The 24,295-nt window shown below is 39.8% G+C and overlaps 1 protein-coding gene across 3 annotated transcripts in view; it reads left to right on the forward strand.

Annotated features, from left to right (window-relative positions):
- The window catches only part of NELL1 (neural EGFL like 1), a 311,323-nt gene that overhangs the window by 145,019 nt on the left and 142,009 nt on the right, over nucleotides 1-24,295 (forward strand). For all 3 annotated transcript variants that reach the window (XM_054635483.2, XM_054635482.2, XM_054635484.2), the window contains exon 13: nucleotides 3,831-3,956. In XM_054635483.2, the coding sequence (XP_054491458.2) occupies nucleotides 3,831-3,956 (126 nt within the window). The remainder of the gene's footprint in view (nucleotides 1-3,830; nucleotides 3,957-24,295) is intronic.

The following is a 24,295-nucleotide window of genomic DNA, read 5'->3' on the forward strand; positions in this document are numbered from 1 at the left end:
CCTCTCAATATTGTTCTCTCTAAAGAAAATGCATGTATTAGTGAAAGGCTAATACTGCAAAGGTAAAAGAAAATCTGAAATGCTGAAAGGGTTTATGGAAAATGTAACCCCTAAAGATTGCAAAGACAGTTAAATAAATGAACAAAGTTTGAAGAGACAGATCTTTTTTGTTTTTATTTTTTACTTCTGCTTTCTTTGTTAGGCTCAGGCTTTTTCTTCCTGGGCTCTGGAACTTCTGCAGTGACCCAGTGCCAGCTTTTCTCAATTTTTCTATTTATAGTCAAGTCATCACTTGAAGTCGTTAGTCTCCTTTTGAGATATTCTCTCATGGCAGTATTTTCATGTAGGCAGTGAATTTTCTTTTTATCTCTGGGTATTCTCATATTTTTTGTTGCAGCAACCTGGGCTGTTTTTGCAATGAATCTAAGTTCAAATTCCTTCACCTTTGAGACTTTTAATCCTCTCACTTCCCCTTGGGGGAATAAAGAGAAGTGTAGTGAGGGAGCAGGAGATGAAGGGTAGTGCATAAGGTTAATTTTCAGGTGAATTGGTTGCTGGTTTGACATTCTTGCTTTCTTTGCAGACCTCTTTTCATTCCTTTTCCTTTTATGCTAGAAAATTATTAGATATGCAAGAGCAAAACTCCTCAAAGCTACGCTCCAAAAGCCTATTAAAAATAGTCTGCAAGCAGATCAGTGTGAACACACGTCAACACCTGAGAGTTTCCCAAGTGGCTCATGCACTCAGTGGTGTGATAACAAGACATGTGGGAGGATTTTTTCCTGGCTTTTATCTTTCATATACTGATGCTCCTGACTTTTTAAAATTCATTTCATCAAGTGGCACTGCAACTGAAACAACAGAAATGCAAGAACGAGATAGTTTAAGGTGTTTGCAGTGGTACACAAAGTATTTTGCCTCCAGGCCATCATTTCTAATTCATCCCAAGTTGGCAGCAGTCAGAAAGTGCTGCCAGCTGCCAGCTGTTTGCTGGCCAGCACAAAGAGATTTAGCTGGTAGCTCCTGCTGGACAGATGTCTGTAATGTAGAAAGTGTGAGTGTAGCTGGCATGTGTTTCATTTTCAGAGCCTGGAAAATGGGGCTGCATCTCAACTGCAGCTGCCTCAGTTTAGGAAGGTTGAACAAGATACCTGACTTTAGGTAACCAAGAACTCAGCATGGGCAGAATTAAACTTCCCCCCAGCCCATTCTGGGGCTGAATGCTGCTGTTTTGGTGCTGTTCCCAAAAGCACAGTGTGGAGGGAGAAGGGACACTGTAGATGGGGTGCAGAGGGGTGTAACAGGAGGCTGCACTGTGGGGTAGCTGCTCCACGAGCCAAGGAGGTTCTTCAGCTGTGCTGGAAATTGATACCTTTCCAGAGTGTGAGCAATCAATAACAAAAAGAAAGGAAGAGGGGGAAAAAATGTCTCTGATTCATCGTTCCTTGTGTTGGACATATGTAACACTAGAATTAATATTTTGAAAACCATGAATTACTTCATGTAAAATCTGTGCTACTAAGCAGAAAATTTATCCTGCTGAGAAAAAAATAAAGACAATTCTTCAGTGTAATATCTGGTTTTGTCAAAAAGGAAGGGAGAAGATGTTACAGTTTACAATATGACAGAGCTTTGAGATATTTAAACAGGCACGTAAATGACAGGTTTGAGTCACTGTTGTGAAAACAGTTTTGGATTTTGGATTTGCAGCAGCAATAGAGATTGCTTAAGCAGAGACATGAGGTCAAGCTTTTTTTTTTTTTGCTTTGACGTGATGCAAACCATAAAATGGGCTTAGGTGACTGGTTCAGTCTCCTTGTGTGACATGTGGAGGTGGCAGAGAGCCCTGGCCAGTACCTCCTGCAGCAGCTGTGTGTGTGTCCAGGGCATTGCCAGAGCACTTGGGTGAGTCTGGAGAGGTGAAGAACTCACTGTGCAACTGGGAATTTTTTACTGAATTTGCCTTGTTTTTCAGTACTAGCATTTAAGCAAATTGCCTTTGGCATTGTAAATGGAATTTATTTTCTGTAATGTCATGTTATTAGATATATATTGTATAATCTATATATTAGATACATTATATATATGGAATCTGCTCTGGCAAACCCTGTGTGGCACATCTGACCAGCACTGCACGGAGTCACTGTGCCTTGAGGAGTTAGGATTTTCAGTATTGCCTACTTTGACACTATTTTATGTGTTTGAAAACCACGTCAGTTTTTGGGTTTTTAGCATTGCAAAAAACCCCCCAAATGTATGTGATGCTTTTCCAGAATTAAAAAAAAAAGAAATAATGTTTCATAAAGAGCAATGGGGAGGAACACATTGCTATGATACAGGAGTTTTAAGGAATTTTCTTATTGAAATTTATTTATTAAATTATTAAATCTATTATTTATAGATTATCTATATTTATAGATTTATCTATATTATTGTCTATATATTATATATATTATGTTAGCTATATAAGATATATATAATATAATCTATTTATCTATATATTAGATATATATTATCTATATATTAGATACATTATATATAATATATATTTATAGTTTTATATATTTTATATATTTGTATATTTTATTAATAATCTATTATCTATACATTATCTATATTATTACCAATATATTTATAGATTTATCTCTTATTTATAGATTTTATCTAATCTATTTATTTATTTATTAAATCTATTTTAAGGAGAATTTTTTACTGAATTTGCCTTGTTTTTTCAGTACTAGCATTGAAAAAGATTGCCTTTGGCATTGTAAATTGAATCTATTTTCTGTAATGTCACGTTATTAGATATATATTGTATTATCTATATATTAGATACATTATATATATAATAGATAGATATCTGTATATATTAGATACATTATATATGCAATATATATTAGATATATATTTTATTAATAATCTATTATCAATAGATTATCTATAGATTATCGATATATTTATAGATTTATCTCCTATTTATAGATTTTATCTAATCTATTTATTTATTTATTAAATCTATTTTAAGGAGAATTTTTTACTGAATTTGCCTTGTTTTCAGTACTAGCATTTAAGCAGATTGCCTTTGGCATTATAAATGGAATTTAATTTCTGTAATGTCACATTATTAGATATATATTATATGTCACATTATTAGATATAGATTGTATTATCTATATATTAGATACCTTATATATGCAATATATATTAGATATATAGTATTATTAATAATCCATTATCTATAGATTATCTGTATTATTATCTATATATTATAGTTTTATCTCTTATTTACAGATTTTATATAATCTATTTATTTATTTATTAAATCTATTTTAAGGAGAATTTTTTACTGAATTTGCCTTGTTTTTCAGTACTAGCATTTAAGCAAATTGCCTTTGGCGTTGTAAATGGAATTTATTTTCTGTAATATCACGTTATTAGATATATATGTCATGTTATTAGATATATATTATACTATCTATATATTAGATACATTATATATATATAATAGATATATATCTATATATATTAGATACATTATATATGCAATATATATTAGATCTATAGTATTATTAATAATCCATTATCTATAGATCTGTATTATTATCTATATATTATAGTTTTATCTCTTATTTATAGATTTTATATACTCTTTTTATTTATTTATTAAATCTATTTTAAGGAGAATTTTTTACTGAATTTGCCTTGTTTTTCAGTACTAGCGTTTAAGCAGATTGCCTTTGGCGTTGTAAATGGACTTTATTTTCTGTGATGTCGCATTTCTCATTTCACTGGGTCTGACTGTATCTTCCCTGGGTGTTTTTGTCCTGCAGACATTGATGAGTGTGCTGCCAAGATGCACTACTGCCACGCCAACACCGTGTGTGTGAACCTGCCCGGCTCCTACCGCTGCGACTGCGTCGCGGGCTACGTGCGCGTGGATGACTTCTCCTGCACAGGTGAGCTTCAGCTGCAGCCCTGGCGCTGCCACGCTTGTCCTGTGGGAATTCCCACCGTCTGTCCACTCCCAAAGGCCACTCAGCAGCTGGCCCTTTGCCAGGATGACATTTAGGCACAGCTAGGGTGGGTAAATGTGGTAGGAAGTGCCTTTCCCCTGTGTGGGTGCTTTGGGGTTTGCTTGGGAGGTGGCTGAAGAAGGCCACTGAGGGCTCTTGCCAGCCAAGACACAGTCCCTGTGTGTCCCACATCTGCCTTCTGGGTGAGGTGCAGGGGCTGAGATCATGTAGGTTGTGAGAAGAAATAAGACTGTGGTATTTGAGGTCCCCAGGATGAAGGAGGAGTGGAGAATCTGACTCCATGTTCTCAGAAGGCTCATTTTTATTATATGATATTATATTAAAGAATGCTATACCAAAATTATACTAAAGAAAGAGAAAACGATACAGACAGAAGGCTTAACAAGAATGAATAATAAAAACTCATGACTGACTCAAAGAGTCTGACACAGCTGATGGTGATTGGTCATTAAGTCACAACAATTTACATGGAACCAATCAAACAATGACCAGTTGGTAAACAATGTCCAAACCACACTCCAAAGCAGCAAACACAGGAGAAGCAATCAGATAATTATTGCTTTCATTTTTCTCTGAGGCTTCTCAGCTTCCCAGGAGAAGAAATCCTGGTGAAGGGATTTTCCAGAAAATATGACAGTGACATAAGACTTCATCAGCTGTGGTCTGAAACTGGTCAGTGGATTGAAACATGAGAAGTTACACAGGAGGAGAAGGTTTCTGGACAGACAAACATGCAAAAAAAAATGGAAATATGTAAACTTCTTAAATCCAATTATTGTTAGGTGGTTTGGAATTTTTTTTATTGTTGTTAATGCTGAGAATTAAAGTCTCAGGAACTATGACCTGTTGTTTAGAAAAGACAGCAATGGATAGCATTAGACAATGAATCTAGTTGGTGTTTTTAAAGATATCTATCTGCAAATGAACTCTAAAAATTCCTAGTGGAAAGTAGCTAGGGCCTCATTTCAATTTAGGGGTTTTTAAGAAACCTTCTCTGGGAGTCTCAGAAAAATGTGAGAAGCTGCTGAGCTGCTCATCCCAACTCTATCTATCTGGGTAACATCTTTCAATGACAACGCTCCAGAAAGTCTGATTTTGGGATTATTTTGATGGTACACCTGTCATGCAAAGGAGGAAAATATTAGGTAGGTTCATTGAAATGGATATAAATCAGCTTGACACGTTTAGAATGGTGTTGGGTGAGCTGTTCTCTGAAGTGGAAAGTTGGCACAGGAATATTCAATATCAGAATGATTTTCAGCCTGGAATAACTACATTGTAATGTGTGTTATCCTTAGGGAAGGTCATAGGAAATGTTGACTTTCATGATGACAGCATGTCTTTTAGCTAATATTATATGCTTTATGAAACTGTAGGAAAGTCCTGCCCACCTCTTGAGAGATGCTGATACTAAACAGCTGTCGGGAAGCTGATTTTTATTTTGCCCAAAGAGTCATTATTTCTGTGTAATCTGTCTCTTTTCACTTTTTCTTGATCTCTTACAATGTGACATGACAGATTCAAACCTTAAATTCTGTGCTGTGTGAGATATCAACCTTCACAGTGATGGGAGAGTGGTTTGGATAATCTGACTCTTTCTTTTCCATCTATGCTCAAATAATTTCCTAATGTGCCTTTCTTTCCAGCAAGGCACTATCATTAGGCATGCAAAGGGTTGAGAAGGAAAGGTATTTGTGATACACCCAGAAAGTGTGAAATAGCAAGAAAAGTTGCTTGACAGTAATGAGGGAACATTCACTTAAAGTGCATGCACACAAAGAATCCAGAGCAGGTAAAAGAACAGATAATGGAATGAGAGAGACAACTATTTCTTGCAGGTTTATTGTCTTGCAAAAAACACTTCATTTTTGACATGGTCGTTAAAAAGCACAGCAAGTGTGTTACATAGATCAGGAGAAACTTGCTTCATTGCCTGTTGTATCTAGAAATAAGTGTTTGTTATAATATTAAATGGAGTTAAGATAAATACTGTGCAATAGAAGCACTAATCCTGTCTTTGTATTTTGCTTAAACAGACTGCATTATGCTTAAACAGACTTCTAGCAGTAATAGTAATGATTAAAAAAAAGCAATTAAAAAAAAAAAACCAGGCAGCAAATACTTAAGTAATTTCCCCTTATACTGACAACAAATGTTTAGCAGGCACCGTAGACTGTAGCTATTACTCAGGTCTTTAAAATTTTGTTACTCTTTATTCAAACTGAATAGATGAGAAATTTTCTTGTTATTGAACTATGTATTTGAAAAAATACATAGTTCAAAATCTCAAATCTGAAATCCTGAGATGGGTTGGTGTTTTGATTAAAATTGTGTGTCTATGGGGTAAGGCTCTGATAGGTTCAGGATAAAGATGAAGTTTCAGATGTAAGTGCTTGAGGCACATGCATGTATTGCATGTATTTTGTACACTGCTGAGCCTAAAGCAGAGTTTTTCTACAGAGCAGTAGGTGTCTTGTTTTGGGCAGCCTGAGTCTAGTTCATCAAGGTGTAAAGTTGAGCATTTGAGCAGATTGTGTGTGTTGCTGGGCAGGCATATGTTTGGTGGCTGATCCCCCAGCTCTTGTGGCTTTCAAAAGGTGGAAAGTATGTGGAAGGTGTAAATCTCTGTGTGGAAGGTGTAAATCAGAAACAATTTTTAAGATGAATGAAATGTTTCCATTTGATATTGAGGGAGTTTTATCTTTATGAAAGGAAATTGAGTGATTGCTGAAATGCTATGTCAATTTGAATTAAGCAAAATAAAATTCATTTGGATATTGATGAATTTTAAATATGCTGCTTCCAGTATTTTCTTTAAGACACTGGATCTTAGTGAAATTAAACTAATTTGTACAGACTTGATGTTGCTGAAAGTTTTTTCCCAAAACAATTTTTGGATAATAGTTTCCAACTGTGAAGGAGAAACTTCTGTGGTTATCAATAAGGAGCTGCTGTATTGGAAGATGTGCTGATTGCACAGGAAAATGCACTCACACAGAGTGACTAAAACATTATTCTGGATGAAGTCTACCATGATATTAAACTCTCACCTATGACTGAAAATCAAGTGCTGACTATTTTGATAAATAATCAGTGTTCAGTCTCATGTAAGGAAAAGACCTGGGATGATGAGACAGATTAGTCAGCCTAGCAATAACTTCAACCTGTGCTCACCAAGAAAGGAACATCAGTGGTTTTCTGCTTACCTGTTCTAGGGCTTTGTGCACTGAATGTTAATTAACTTGTTGAGTGAAAGATGGTTTTATTAAGAAGAGTTACCCTGGAATAGGAACCTGCTTTTCAGTCTCTTCCTGTAGCACTGACAGGTTTTTTATCTGCTCTCTAGTAAATCACAGTCTTGTCCATTCTGAAACTGGCAGGAAGATTTGCTGCTCCAGATGTTCTCATTTGCTGGAATCTACTGATTTAAAGCATTTGATTGATTCTCACATGTTTTGGCCCTGGTTGCTTGTTGAAAAATAAATTCTCTTGGGTTGATTTCCTATAACATAGCAGTTTGGGAGTTTGCTTCAGAAGTGCATTATTTCATTTTATGCTTTTAAAGCCTTACAAATTACACAATAAGAATATAATACTTTTATTTTTGATGGGCTTCATCTGTTCTCTGGTATCATGTTAAAAATTCATGCATATGATTTTCTGTTTGAAACTAGAATATATAGTTCCTAAATCTCACTGCCATTCAATCAAGTATGCTAATGCTTTTTCATCTTAATAAGCTATAAATTACCTGGAATGACCACATATATCATGCTGCTAGGAAGGGAAAACAGTGTGGGTAGGTTTCATCTCTCTTTGTATAAGGTTGGCATTTTCTGTGAAGACAATGATCACGAAAAAGATTCCTGGCCTTCAACAGCTATGATAGCCATTTAAAAAATAATGGCTAATTTTGAAATTTTCTCCTTGTGTCTGCATGGAACACCAAAAACTGTCTCAAATCCTGCCGTCATTCAAAGAATAAGTTTCATTTTATTTGGTCACTACTGGGCTTGAACACTGTATTTTGCTTGACTTGGGGTTTTCTTGTATGCTTGTGTTTGTTTTTTGTTTGTTTGTTTTTTAAAGAATTTACTATGAATATTCACTGATTATGTCATAAAGCCTAAAGAACTTTTCAAATGGCAGTGCCAGGAGATTTTTCATTCTCTATTTTCATGTGTTACTCACAGCCATTCTTCTAACTGAAGAAGCCTCCTTTAGACTTGAGAATGTCTCAGCCCATTTTGTCCAAGTTTTATCTTTTCAAGAAGTAGAAATAGAACTTTCATGGAAAGTTATCCGGCCATCCAACATGTCAGGAGTACCCATTCTGTCAAAATGGGGTGAGACCTGTGCAAGCATCCTCCTCTTCATGCACCAAAGCTATGCTGGCAAGGTGTTTTTCTCTGTGAAAATAATCCACCTCCACATTTTACTGGTCTGCATGGTGTTTCAATAGTGGACTGTGCTTATACCCTCTTTCAGTCCTCATTTGCTGTGATGACGTTCCCAGAATTTCTTTGACCTTTGGTTTCTCAAAGCAATGAGTCACTAAAATATTTGTGTGTTACTTGCAAAAAATAAGTCTTTATCTACCAGAGAAAGAGGAAGTATTTTCAAAACACATAGTTCAGTATTCTAATTCTGTGAAAAAATAGATGTTACATAGAAATATAATATTTAGAAATCTTAGAATATAAATCTTAGTCTTGAGTTCATATTCTAATTTGATTTACAGTATGGGTAGAGGAGGTAAGAAAAGCTAATGATTTTGACTGGTTAAACTGTAACATCCATCCTGTGTGGTTTCTGGGCCAGTATTCAGTTTTGAATGTACTGAACTTCTCAGAACAAGCCCTTCTCCATCATGTTATTAGAAAAGTTGTGCTTAAAGCATAGAAGAATGTAAGAGCTCTGAGAAATCTCATTTTCAAGAGAAAAAACCAGAACCTCTCCTGCTCTTCCCTTCTTCCCCTCCCCTGTCTGTGAAAGGCAGCTCAACTGCAGAAGGTCCCTGCTATGGTTAGAACAAATGCTCAAATTGTTTGCTATTACTAAAATTGATGCCTTAGTATTTTTGTTGCTGGGCTTTACCTGTCAGGTTCAAGGTGGCGCAGTTGACCCCATAATAATGCTAATAATGCAGCAAGTTTGGCTAGAGTGAAGTGGCAATCTCAAAGGGCAGGTTACTGGCCTCACATCAAGAATCAGTGTGTGTGTGTTTGTAAAAGACCTGAATGAAAGCCTGTAGGCAGGCAATTGATTATATGGTCACTCTTTGAAAGATAGCGCTGTTTTCTGAAATCTAATCTAGTGACCTTCTTTCCCACTATTTCTTCTTTGTGAACTGAATTAGCATTCCAGAAAGCAACCTTGTTATTTTTGGTGTGGCACTTGCACTTTGGAAGTGCTGCACAGGGTCTCGGGTGTTCAGGGAGGTCAGTAAACAAATGTAACAGCTGCTCCTGCGATGGGCTGGGGCTGGTGAATTGAGAGGTTTGCCTGAAAACAGCACTCTGGGGCAGCAGGCACTGCAGGCAGGTCTGTGGTGGAATAGTTTTCAGGTTTGTTTTGTGCAAGAGCTCTCTTTAGATCTCGCTGTTCTAAAGGATACCATTAGGATCTGGCTGTAGTGGGGTGACCCTGTCTGCATTCCTGGTACCCACCAAAGCCTCTCTGTCATTTCCCTGTGCAGCTGGGCAGGGGAGAGAAAATATAGCAGAGATAAAGTTAGTTTCAGATAAAGACCAGGAGAGATTACTCACTGTCTTGGTTTGAAAGGACAGGTGTCTGCTAAGGAAGGCAGGAGCTTTCCTTGAAATGAAGAATGTAAACCCCCTCCCTCTGAATTATTATAATTTTGAAATTAAGAGATTCTCAGGCAAAGATCTGGCAGCAGGAATGACACTTTTTTATCAGGGAAAAAATAAAAATAAAATAAAAAAGCAGTAATACAAAACAACAGTGCCAGAGTCAGAACAGGAGCTGATCCCCTGTGGGTCAGGGTGTTGGCAGCAGTCCCATCCCATGGTGGCTGCAGCCCTCCAGGAGTGACAATTGTGGTTCTGGTGAAGCAGTGATCTCGTAGAAGGGTGGAGTTTTCTTTTGAAGGTCCAGTGGTGGTGTGGATGGGCCTGGTCTCCCTCTGGGAATGCAGTGGGAAAGAAATCTGCTCCTCTGGGAATCCAGTGGGCAGAGGCTGCTGTGCTGTTCCAAATCTCAGATCCTATCCAGGTAGGAATGCTTGGCTCCTCCCCCTGGGCAGAGCATCTCCCCATGGGATGGTGTAATTTTATCAGCCATACAGGGACACTCACTGGCCATGGACAGAAGATATTTTCTGGAGGGAGGATTGGTTGTGGAAGAGATAAAGAAAACTGTAACAGGTGGCCCAATGAAGAGAAGATAACTGCCCCACATCTAACAGATGGCAATAGAACACACACCCCAGCCACATCTTGCATTTCCAACCTAAGACACTCACCAAATACTGTCATGGGCAAAAAAGACTCAAATTAGAGCTATTAATTGAATTCATTACTAATGAAATAGGAGCAGGATAATGAGAAGTATAAACAGGCCATAAAACCACTTCCTCCCCATCCCTCCTTCCTTCCTGAGCTCCTCCATTCACCATTGGTGAATGGTGCAGGGAGGTGGCAGTGGGGTTATGGTCAGATGGTCACTGTGACATTGCTCAGGGACAGGAGCCATTCCCCTCCCATGGGAGACAGTTCTCCATCACCTTCTCCAGCATGAGTCCATCCCACAGGCAAGGCTTCTCCAGAGTGCTGCAGTGTGGGTCACTGCTCCATGGGGTGCAGTCCTTCCAGGACAGGCTGCTCCTGTGTGAGTTCCTCACAGGGTCACAAGTCCTACCAGGAAACCTGCTCCAGTGTGAGCGCCTCTCTCCACATGTCAGCAGATCCCTGCCAGAATTCTGCTCCAGGATGCGCCTCCCATGGGTTCCCAGCCTCCTCTCAGGCATCCAGGGGCTTTGGTGGGAGCTCCTCCATGGGCTGCAGGTGGATCTCTGCACCCCTGGGGCCTTCCATGGCTGCCTCACCCTGGGCTGCCCCGCAGTCTGCAGGGAATCTCTGCTCCAACACTGGAGCAGCTCCTGCCCCTCCTTCCGCCCTGACCAGGCTGTCTGCAGAGTTGTTCCTCTCCCATATTCTCACCCTGCTCTTCTCTGGCTGCAATTACATCTGAGCAATAACTTTTTGTTTTCTTCTTAAATCTAAGAGGCATTACCATTATTCTTGATTCAGCAGGTCCATCCTGGAGCTGTCTGGCCTTGGCACTGCTGGACATGGGGAAGCTTCAGGCAGCTTCTCACAAGAGCCACCCCTGTAGATCCCCTGCTACCAAAACCTGGCGTCACAAATCTAATACACTTGCCTAATAACCACATAATTTTTTATAGCATCATAGAATGGTTTGGGTTCTAAAAGACCTTAAAGATCATCCAGTTCCACCTCCTCCTGCCATGGGCAGGGACACTTTCCACTGGACCAGGTTGCTCAGAGCCCCATCCAACCTGGCCTTGAACACCTCCAAGGATGGAACAGCCACAGCTTCTCTGGGCAGCCTGTGCCAGGGCCCCATCAACTTTGCAGTGAAGAGTTTCTTCCTAATGTCTAATCTAAACCTTCCCTCTTTCAGTTTTAAGCTATTTCCCCTTGCTCTGTCATTATGTCTCCCTGTAAAAACTCTCTTTCCAGTTCTTACAGGGCCTCTTTAGGTGCTGGAAAGTGCTGGAAGGTCACCCTGGAGCCTTTTCTTCTCAAGGCTGAACAACCTGAAATCTCTCAGCCTGTCTTCATAGGAGAGGTTCTGCAGCCTCTGAGCATCTCTGGGGGCCCCTCTGGACTCTGCATCAGGTCTGTCCTTCTCATGTTGGGGCCCCAGAGCTGTGCACAGGGCTCCTGCTGGGGTGTCACAAGAGCAGAGGGAAGGGACCTCCTTCTCGACCTCCTCCTCACACTGCTCTTCATGCAGCCCAGGATGTGGTTGGCTTTCCAGGCTGCAGGTGCACATTGCTGGGTCATGGTGAGCTCCTCCTCCGCCAGCACACCCAAATCCTCCTACTGAAGGCTGCTCTCAATCCATTCTCTGCCCAGAGAATGGGTGCAGGCCTGGGTGCAGGACATGGGCTTGTTGAACATCATGAAGTTCTGAGGTGCACACCTCTCATGGCTGTCAAGGTCCTCCAGAACGGCATCCCTTCCCCAGCTTGGTGTCATCAGCAAACTTGCCAAACTTTCCTAGAGAAATGATGAAAATATCAATTGTGTTGGGGTCATAATGATGTCACTGTTTATAGAATAGGGGTCAGATATTTAACACAATAGGTTTGACTGGTGTCGCCATGATATTTTCTGAAAAATCCCTTTGCCAGGATTTTTCTCCTGAGAAGCTGAGAAGCCTCAGAGGAAAAGAAAAACAATTATTATCTGCTGCTGAGGAATGCAACAGGTGCATCTTTGATTGGTCCATGTTGGTTGTTTCTAATTAATGGCCAATCACAGTCCAGCTGGCTTGGACTCTCTGAGAGTCACGACCTTTTGTTATCATTCTTTTCTATTCCTTGCAAGCCTTCTGATGAAATTCTTCCTTCTATTCTTTTAGTATAGTTTTAATATCTCATTTTCTTTAATATATTATATATCATAAAATAATAAATCAGTCTTCTGAAACATGGAGTCAAGATTCTCATCTCTTCCTTTGTCCTGGGGCCCCTGTGAACACCACCACAGGCTGGGGCTGAGCACCTCAGGTAGATCTGGATCCCCTGATTCTGCTTGGAACCAAAATATGTTCCCTTCTTTGAAATCCACTCTGTCACGACAACTTGAAGACACACCATGGTCTTTCTTGGAGCCCATTGTGATCTGTGTGCATGTCACTGCGCATCTTCAGGACAACACTCAGGCATTTTCAGATGCACTTGGACATTGGTTGTAAGCCAACCTGAATGGATGATGCTTTGCTTCTGTTCACTCAGCAGACACAAGATATTTTTATGCTGATCTCTACTCAACTGAGTCCTTTAATGTCAGGTGCTCTGAGGCAAGGCAGGACTCAGCTCCTGGTGCTAAGCAGGACTCCTTTGTTTGACCTGCAGTCAATAGCAGCTCTGTCTCCAGACCTGTGAAGGGAAATGTGATTTAGTTTGAGGCGCCTTGAAATGCAGAAACATTTGTTCCAGGTCCCTTGGAGGGCTGTTGGCCGAGTTGGGCAGCAGGTAACGTGTGTGCTGGTGGGCATTGCCTGCATCAGAGAGCATTTCTTTGCTCTGCAGGACAAGTCAGCAGAAGGCTGGAAGTGTATTAAATCAATCCAGCACAACAGAGGCTGAGCAGCTGCACACCAGCTGACTGACAGCCACAGAGGTTTTGGCTCAAACCCCATTAACACAGGAGAAGGCTTTCAGTGGCATTCATTTTGGCTTTAGATAAGTCCCACAGAGAGATAACTGCTGCACTATTGCCATAGGGAAGCTCTGTCTTTAACAATACTAAAAAGGCTGATTCCTCTGTGTTGTCAGAGAATGCTGTACTAACACAGATAATGTGGCTTCTCAATGCATCCCTTGAAGCCTGAGGAGTATTTAATTGCTCTTTTGGAAAAGGGAAGCTGAGGCACAGAGAGTTGGAGTATTTTAGCCAAATTCATGCAGACACAGTGACAAGCATTGGGGAGTCTAGTAAAGAGTCAGATAAATTAGGTATGGGAAAAACACAGACTTAGAGCAGCAAGAATTCAGTGAACAGTGAGGTTTATTTTTATAGATATTGACATTTTCACAAGAAACAATAGCAGTTCATTGAAGCACAGTGTGCATGAGCCCTGAGTAACCATGTGGCCTTTATGTTATAAATCTTTTCCTTCCTCTTTCCATGCAGTTTTGTAACATCTTTTGTTGCTTTGGAGCTGAATTATTCCCCAGTCCTCTAATTTTAAATGCCATGCTACATTCTTTTGTTCCTGACTTCACCTTCATTTTATGGGCTTACTGGGTTTGACTGCAACATTTTTTTCAATCCTTCCTTTAAAAAAAGTAGCATCAGAAAACAGAATATTACTTGCTCCTAAGTGCTTTCAATCTGAGGAAAAAAGAGTACTAAAAATGCAATATTTACAGTGATTTAAATTCCTAACTGGCAAATAGTTTAATTAAACATCTTTGTGCTTTCCTGTGCTCTAGGCATGGAAGTGTTGCTAATTTGTCCAGAGTAGTTGGTAATCCTTTCAAGTCCTTTTGACACATTGATTTTCTGTAACTTTATTAATACTAAAATTAATTAAACAGCAGACCGCAAATCATGCTGATGGTTGTATTTCTTGACTTAAGCATAATTAGCATTTTTACATTATTTCTTAGCTGCAGATTTTTGTGCTGGTGTATAAACTGTCATAAAAATGCAGTGTTTTAAATTGTTTTGCCTGTGTATGTTCATGCTTATGCATAAACTTAAGCATTAAGCATAAAAATGATATTATATATTTAATACTCAGTCAGGATTAATGAATGAAGCTATCTAAAGAGACATCAAGGACAAGCCATGTCTCCTGGCCAGCATTTGTCCTGAGTTCTCTTACTGCAGGATTTCTCCTTGATACAATAGGACTAAATCCATTTTCATGGCATAAGAACTCTACATTCCTAAATGTGGCAATTCCTACAAACAGTCAGGGAGGTGAGGGATAGAAAGAGAGCCACCACGCTCATTTCTTAGTGGGAATGTGCTATCTCACAAACATGCAGCAGCTGCAGGATCGATGCCAGTGGCTGGAAGCAAAAAGCTCTCATGTTTTAGTCATCTGCTCCCACAGTAAGGGAGAATGCCTTAAGGAGTGCAACTTGCTTTTCAGAAAGAGTTTACTCAATCAAGTTCTGATCTTTTTGGAGATATAACTGCCAGGGTTTGTCATCTCCTTTGTCCAAACATGTAAAAAATTTCCCAATCTCTATTCTGTTTCTAGATACCATTTGTAACAAACTCTTTGTTCTTCAGACACAGAATTGAACTCTCCTACTAAATCAAGGAAGTAACTGAATCATAGAGAAGGGCATCAGGCTCACCATTCCTCAAGGCAGGATCCATGGACTCTGAAACATCCTTTGTCTTATCTGTTCTTAAAAAACACAGGCAATTTCACTGAGGGAAACACTTTAATTCCCTTTTTGTGTGTGTCTCCCCTTCCTCAGCCCTTTAGAAAGGTTTCCTTAATGGCTCCCTTAAATCTCTCTTGCCACAGTTTAAGCCTGTCACCTCTTGTCATATTCTCAGTGAACACAGTGAATACTTTGACCTTTCTATTTGCACTCCATTTTAATATTTGAAATACCTTTTCATGAGTATGCTTTAATCTTCTCATCTGAAACCTAAAAGCCTATTTTTAGTTTTGGGGCTGAGCAGTACAGCAATACTCTAACTCTTCTTAACTTCACATCTTCTTTTGAAAAGATTCTGGGTCTTTGCCCCCAGAATTTCAGTGTCTTTACAGAAGTATTTTTCACAGTGAACAGCAAGATTGTTCATGTGTGTCAAGGAAGGTGCTCTCAAGAATGGTCCTAAGTGAGAGGAGGTGCAATGTGTGTGAGGCTGGCAAGTCAGATGGATAAATGTGGCTTAAACCTCCCATGCTGATTCCCAGAGTCCCAGGCTGTGTTAATGTCTGCTGCCAAAGGCTGGTGGAGCCAGGCCCCGTGCTGACCTTGCTAGAGAGGAGTTCTCTATTTGCCCTGCTGTGTCCTCTTTTTTCTGTCCAAACATCATTCAGCTATACAAAGAAGAGCTGTCAGATGACTAATTGCCAAGTACAGAATATCTATGGTGTTTGCTTTTGGTGCTCCATTAGATTCCATGGCTTGTCTGATTTGAGTAACAATGAGCACATGGCTGCTGGAGAATGTCAGGAGAAAATGCTCCAATGCTCTCCCAGCATGCCTGTGTGTGTTTTGCAGTGTGTGTCTCCTGTGTGACTGTATTGGTTTGGAAAGACAGGTGTCTGCTAAGGAAGGCAGGAGCCTCCCCTGAAATGGGAAATGTAAACCCCCTCCCTCTGAATTGCTGTAAATTTTAAATTAAGGGGCTCTCAGGCAAAAAAGATGGGAGCAGGAATAACAGTTCTTTAGTAGGGAAGAAAATAAAAGGATAAAATAAACAATGCAGTACACTAAAACAACACTGGCAGAGTCAGAACCCAACCTGACACCCTGTGGGTCAGGGTGCTGGCAGCAGTGCCATCAGTGCCATTGGAATTGTGGCTCAGCCCTCCTGCAGTGTCAGGGGTGGCTCTGCTGGAGCAGGGATCCTGGAGAAAGGTGCAGTCTCTGCCTCTGAAGATCCAGGGGAAGGAGAGGCAGCTGCTGCTCCTCTGGGCAATCCAGTGGAGAAGCTGTGCTGGTGTTCCAGAATCTCCAGATTATATCCAGGCAGGAATGCTTGGCTCCTCCCTCTGGGCTCACATCTCCCAGTGGGATGCTGCAGTTCTTATCAGCCATGCAGGGACATTCAATAGCTGTTATCAGCAGAGATGTCTCCCCAGTTGGGGAAGGGATAAGGAAAGCTGCCCACTGAACAGAAGACAGCTGCCATACAGATGGCAAATAGAACAAATACATCTTGCCTTGCAGTCTGGGACAGTGACCAATGAGTGTGCAGGGTGTGGCACATACGTGTGCATTTCTCCCAGAGAAATCCCCTACACAGGGAGAGGAGCCCATTCACATTGGATCACAGCAGTGCCAAATTCCTATGACTTCAATTTAAGGAATGGTGGAAATGATCTGGGACGCAATCACCGGATCTGCAGGAAGGCCAAGAACTTGCAGTGTATTTATTTGGATTTGACAGGTGTGTATCTCCTGAAAGGCACTGTGTCATGGTGGATGAAAACAGCCTGGTTAGGGTTAGGAGTGACATATCTGTGAAATGTGCAGCACTTTGCTGCTCTGCTGTTGTATCTTTGTGTTTGCTGCTTGGATTTATGATTTCCAGAGTCAGGCTTTTACTAATGAAACAAAGGAATTCTGTAAAACTTGTTAAGCTGAACAGAAAATTTTCCATTAAGTTTTTGGTTCTTACATCTGATGGGCTTTTCTGACCATGAGAAATATGTGTGACAAAGGCTTCAGTATGTTTTGGTTTTTTTCCTTTTTTTAAATCTGCACTTCATACACCATGAAACAATGTATTAATTATTCTCATTTTGCTATGACCTCATTTTTATACCTGTGTTGAATATTTCATAGTTGTGTGTATATTGATTGGGAGAAAGCTAATATTTTATTAACAACTATTGATTCTTGAATGTCTATTACTGTATACAGGTGATCAAAGGATCACCTTCTGAGCAATCTGACGTACTGAAAAGACCTCAGGACCCTGGTTCAATGATGGGCACCTGTAATTTGTTTGAAGTGGCTGGGGTTTGGTGTGAGCACTGTTTAGAAATGCATTGTAGATCATCCAACTCTTTGCTGGTTCTGCATGATAACAGATAAGTTAAAAAATGCTTTTTTCAGGAGAAATATGCACATTAAGGGGATGGGGAAGAGTGCCTGTGGCTCTGAAGGTGTGAAGTGTGATTTGTCTCTTTGTGGATAGCCTAATTCTGGTTTTGGAGGACCTTTGTGTTCTGTCTGTGAGCAAGAATATTGAGATACAGTGTGGGTAATACTGCAGGTGAATGTCAGTGTATTTGATTACTGGATATCCTGGATTCCTAAATTTATTTCTGTGTTCGTAAACATTAGTCAATAACCATGAATCTGGTAGTGCTGCCTTCCTGACGTATTTGTGAAATAATTTTAAAGGTTGTAGAGGAGCTGACACTGGCAGGCAGGCTTGCTTGGTCCTTAAGAAATACAGCCTTTGGGAATAGTACAGGGATGGGGGAAAGGAGAGCTGCTTTGATCTATCACTTTGTAGTTAATATTTTCATCCTTTCTACTGTAGGCTTTTTGCCTCCCAGTATGAAACTTCCTATTTAGTTACATGATTGCATGTAATAATTGCTCAAACTGGGGATTTTTATGACTCTCACAGAAATAGCTCTCATTTTTCATTGTCAGAGAAGTGGGACAGAGCTGGGCAAATGAATGACACAGCCTTGCTAATTGTGTTCCCATTAGAACAGTCTGTTGCAATTTCTGTGTGCTTAGATTTTTTTCTTTCCCTTTTCAGAGTTTACAAATAAAGTTCATTTTTACAAAATACAGTTCATGCTGCTAGACTGAGATAATCAGGTGTTTTGGGGAAGGCTTTGCAGAAGGGGCCAGAAAACAGAGCTGCCAAGTAAAGGATAAGGATATCAGTGGAGAGGCAGCTTAATGGCCTCTAAGGGAAAAATATGTTTTTCCTATTTATTTATGAAGAAGAAAAGTTTCCATGTTTTCAGGATCCCAGGGATTTGGTTTAGTCTGCTTTGTGCTTGTCATAACAGAGGTTTCCATTTCATAAAGTTTAATGAATAGAATTTTTCATAATGCTGAGCTATCTACCAACTATTGTCCTTTATGCTATTTTTTGGCTGGTTTGTTGTTGGCCTTTTGCTTTCAAGATAGCACAAATGTTAAAAGTGGTGTTCTGTGGAAGGTCTGACACAGCGAATTCTTCAAACAGTAAATGAAGGATGTGCATATTTAGGCACACACACTCCCCAGAGGGGCAGAGGAATCCTCTGATCTTTGGAGACTTGGTCTCAGATAGATTCCTTGGTATTTATCCAATTCTGAACTGCATCCTTTATTATAATTGGGCCACAAAAACAGCTTTGCACTAAAGCCAAGACATTCCAAAGGTAGTTCCATTCTAGCACAACATATAAAGTTACTCTTTTCTGAATGTGCTGGTAGTGCCTGCTCAGTACCCTTTACTTCATTCTGCATGCTTTCAAGAGTCCCACAAACCCTCTGGTGTTCACATGGGGGTAGTTAAATGTATGTAAACCACATTCCCTGTTTCTCTGGCTGGCATGTTAAATCACTTACAAAAATCTTTTGATTGATTCACTCCACACTTAGGAAACTAGATTTATTCTATTCTCAGAGAAAGTTCAAAATCCACGGTCCAGGTGGCTCTTCTCTCCCTGGATCTGGGGTTTCTAAGCTTTCCAAGATCAACTAAACTGTATATGGCATCTGATAATGTAGGTTCCTTTACATTTTTTCTTGTTGCTGCTGCTAAAAGTGAAACATCACTGGGGACACTTCCAGAGATGGGGCATCCACAACTTACCTGGACAACCTCCAGTGCCTCACCTCCCTCACAGGAAAGAATTTCTTACTGCCATCAATCTGAACCTGCCCTCTTTCAGTTTGAAGTCATTCTCCTGTGTTCTGTCACTCCATGTCCTGGTACCAAGTCCCTCTCCCTTGGGTTTTGTGTTACTGAAATGGCATTAAAGGTTTTTTTTTTTTTTTTTCTCAGCCCTGCGACTGAAGAAGAAGTTGAGATTTTTTGGTTTTGGTTCTCAAGGTTGTTTATTTTCTCTTATCTCTGACATTCTTTCTTTGACTTGCTGAGATCTGTCCAGCAGGTCAGGTTGTGGCACAGTCCCTGCCCTTGGGGTGGTGTTGGCTTTTTATACTAAGAATAATGTGTAATTTATTTACAATAATTTTCCAGTACTTATCACTTATGTTAGACAGTTTGCTTCGGTCCTAAACTAATTTAAAAGTGCTCCTATCACAGCAGAAGATGGAGGACAAGAAGAAGAAGAACAACAGGACACACTCAGATTCTTCTATCTTGCTTCTTGAACTCTCATTCTAAATCTCTAAAATTCTACTTTTTCACTTTGTGACAAGTTAGCTATCATTCTACTCAAACTTTTGTGGCTTGTAAATCCTCACACACGGCTGGTAATTTTCTCCATGGGTTACAATCAAAGGCACAGGTGTCTTTGATTGTGTGCCAAGGTCTCTGAGCTTTTTGCCAGGGTCTCAAGCTATCCAGGGCGGTCAGAGGAATGTTTGGGGTTCCAACAGCTCTCCAGCTGTCTGGTGGCCCTCTGAGGTACTGGGAGGGAGTCAAGGTCTCCCCAGGGCCTTTTCTTCTCCAGACTGAGCAGCCCCAGTTCGCTCAGCCTGTCCTCACAGGAGAGTGCCCCAGCCCTCTGAGCATCCTTTACTGAAGTGTCCCTGATAAAGAGAGCTGAAGAAGCAGCAGCTGCAGGGTATCCACCCTCATCCTTTAGCCCTCAGGGATGTGTGTGTGTGCTTGCATGGGGTGCAAGCTCAGTCTCCTCCTGTGTGACCTGCTGGAATGGCTTGGAGTCCTCCTGCAGCCCTGCAGGAACTGGCCCAGGTGAAGGCACAAAGGAACTGCCCATTCTTCCTCCATCCCACAAGCAAACCAAGTCTAAATGTGGCTTTTATCAGCTGAACTCAGGAAGAGCAGGTAATTAAAGTGGTGTAAGTTGGGAGGCTCACTGCTGCAGACAGCAATCCTGGATACCCTCCTGCCCAAGATCTCTTCAGATAGCAAACTCCATGGGTTTCTTCTGTCAGATAAAATTAATTGCCTTTTTATTAGAACCTGGCATCTTCACCTGCAGTTGACCTTGTATTTATTCTCTGTCAGCAGAGTTGGTTGTTTCAGAGAAAACACAGACCTCCCTGAAACTATAATATATCATGCAAGGAATCCCTTCCCTTGGTTCCATCTAATGATGATTTTGTGCCTTGAACCATAAGAATCAATAATTTCATAATTAAATTCTAGCTGGCAGGATGATTTGTGCTATTCATGTTCATTAAGGGACTACTATTTTGAATACTATTTGACTTAAATTCAATACTGCTTAAAGTATTTTATCAGTTGGACCTATTCTGTAAAATGACTGTTTCTATCTATCTGTCCCCCCATTTTTCCCCTTTAATCTCACTAAGCAAGAGAGCATTTTTATTAATACTGGGTAAGAGTATTTTACATTGTTACTCATTTTACATACCTTTGTCATAGCTGCTATTAATTTTCTCATAAGTACTGAATAATCATAATCCTTAAAATATTTTTATTCAATTCTAAAGAAAACAAATGGGACCTTCCAAGGAAGAAAGTTAAGCAGATACATGAATATTGTAGTGATATTGAAGAAATAATAATTTTTATCACTTCCACGCTCTACAAAGAGGAGGATAATTGCTGCTATCTATTTAAATCCCTCAAATGCTATTTGTTGGTATAATTTCAAATGGCCACAATACATTATTTCCAATGTCCTTACATTTTAAGCTTAATATAAAAATGTGATTGCTTTAGAGATGATAAAAATGAGATTGTCTCTGGAAAGGCAGTCAGGTTATTATGAAATATCTGATCTAATTAGATTAGCTGAGCTTGCTGTGATTGAAACCAATCTGGCAGATGCACCAAGGAATGTTAGAATAGTTTGGGTTGGAAAGGGCCTTAAAGCTCATCTCATGCCCCACTCCCTGCCATGGGCAGGGAACCCTTCCACTCATTCCACACTTCCACCTTCCACTATCCCAGGTTGGCCTTGGGCACTTCCAGGGATGGAGCAGCCAGAGCTGCTCTGGGCACCCTGTGCAGGGCCTCAGCACCCTCACAGAGCAGGATTAGTGCCTAATTCCTGATCCAAACCTACCCTCAGGCAAAGGAGAGTAAAGTCAGAGAGTATTGAACAGCACCACCATCACTAATCATTAGATGTTTGCGTTTGCATTCTTCAAGAATGTGTTGAGTACCTTGGTATTATTGTGAATCAGTTACCTTGGTTTTACAGTAGGGCACAGATAGCACACAAGATGTTATTGCAAGTGTTTTTTTCTTTGGTAAATGTTTATGAGCTTCTCTTTTTTAAATTTTTTTTTCCTTTCCTGTCCATGAGCATTTTAATCCTTAAACCATGTTACTGCAGTGTGAGGGCAGGAAAGTTCAGACTTCATGAAATACCAATTTCAGATGTTGTATAATTATGACATTGCCATTTTTTTCCTGTAGTTTCTTGACATTTGTGAGCTGGTGCAGACCATGATGCTCATGGTTCTCCTCCACCATTTAAAAGCCATCTCTTATAATATGGAAAAAATATGAGAAGCTTGGTAAAAATTACAGTTTTTCTTGTAGTGATGCATTCTTGCTTTTTAAAAATTATTAATTTATTAATTTATAATAAGGTAATTTCTAAATTATTTATTTAATATATGAAGCATACACTTCCTGGCTTTACAGAAAAAACCTGTTAAATATTATGTTCTAGCTAATCTCAATGAATTTTCTGTAGAGTTTATTCTTTCTGAGTTTATTCTTTAAGAGTTAATAATATTAACTCTTATTTATTTTCCTGAGTTACATTTGTTTCTCCTTAGCGAGTTTTTGTGTTTGTTTCCTTTTCCCAGATAATCTAAAGCTATTTGCATGCTATTGTGCTATGTTCCATGTCTTTGTCCTCCTGTATCTTTTCTCAATGGCAAGTGAAACTAGTTCATATCTTATTCCCCTGCTGCCTTCTCTTTCTGTGTACAGATGATAGAAATCTGAGTTACAAGATTTCTTCCTCTGTACATGTGATTCAAGACCCTCCCCCCCACACCATTTTCTGGTTTGGTATGGTTTATTGCCATTATTGCTGTTCATCATTTTTTAATCCCTTTTATATTTCTGTGCCTGGCCCTGTGGTGATCATACCAGCACTGATCTGTTCCAGCCTACACAGAAAATGAGAAAGGCCTGTCCAAGATGAGGAGATAATCCTGCTGTACTTAACAACCATCTCTTGATACAGAATAAAATTTAAAAAAAACAATAATAATTGTTATTATTATAATAATATATATATATATATACACACACACATTGTGCCTTCTCAGGCAAGAAATGGCTCTCAGTGAGCATCACAGAATAATAAGTGTTTCCCTTTCAAAGGGTTTTGAAAACTTTGCAACACAATGCCATAGGTTGTAATAATGCCAAGTAAGTATTTCAAAGGCAATAAGCCTAAAATATGAACCTTGCCCATTAATCATTCAGAAAAAGAATGAAAAATAGGATCACAAGCTGAGATAGTCGTTGTTCTTTATGTTAGAAACAAAAGATGGGAATTGCTGTGGGTCTGGAGCTAGTGACTGGTTCCCCCAGTCCAAATGTGCCCCTTTCCCATAGGGACAAGTGAAATTTTAGGGGAACATTCCAGTCTGGAAGATGCCTTGTTTTGCTGGCTCTTCACAACAGGCTGGTCCCAAGGTGCCCTCTGTCCATGTGAAACACACTCCATTTGTGAGACACATTTTCTCTGCATTATGCCATAGTTATTTATTCACAGCTTTTTGGTGGAAAGAAGAGGAGGGGGTCTCCCAAAGCTTTTTTTCCCCTTGTATTCCCCCAGTGTCAATCCTCCAGCAGGGATCTGCTGAGCTCTGCTGGGCTGTTTCCAAAGGCTCACACAGTCCTTGCTGGAATTCTGAATAATTCAGTTATGAGTAGGGATAGGAACTTTGCATTGCAATTCAGGCCTCTTACAGGGTTAACTGCACTGAAGGTTTTTTTTTTTCTGTTCTGTGTAGCTGCTTTCCAAAAGCTCTTGGAAAATACAGCAGTTTTGTCAGTGTTGGTGTGGTCACTGGTGACAAGACTTGGTGACCTGTTGTTCATCTTTCTCAATGTGAATACTCTTTAGGATGCCCTATCAATTAGAAAAGCTTTTTCTGGCTGAAATAAATTACTTTTTTCTTATTACAGGAGAGTAAAAAGAAACTATACATATGTATAATTTTTCAGCTCTAAGATTATTCCTGGTTGACCTTATCTTGCTTCTAATAAATATTTGAGATGCATTTCTATCCTCTTAATTTTCTGAGCTGCGTGTGAATCCAGCGAGGTGTGCCTCACAAGATGACTTCCTTGGGTTGCAGCAGCATGAGGTATCCCATTGAAATTCAATTTGTGGTTCCAGGCAATTGTTTTGTTACACTAATTTTATTCACCTGGCATCTTTTTCATGCTGTCACCTAGGACACAGGGTCAAATTAGTATCAGAAGAAATCCCTTTTTCTCCTTCCAAATTGAACTATTAATATTTAATTCTTCAAATTGCTATTAATTTTTAACATGTTAATTGAATGATCTCTTTCTGTGGCATTGGAGTGCTTGTGAGTGTTCTGCAGAAGGCTCCTGCTTCTGTTGCTGCAAGATGGAGATCAGATGGAGGCTCCCAGCTGCCATCCATCCCATCTGTATGCACGGGAGCTGGCGGCAGGAGCTTTCCTACAGGGAATTTGT

The sequence above is a fragment of the Agelaius phoeniceus genome, chromosome 6 (assembly GCF_051311805.1).
Source record: "Agelaius phoeniceus isolate bAgePho1 chromosome 6, bAgePho1.hap1, whole genome shotgun sequence".
Taxonomy (NCBI): domain Eukaryota; kingdom Metazoa; phylum Chordata; class Aves; order Passeriformes; family Icteridae; genus Agelaius; species Agelaius phoeniceus.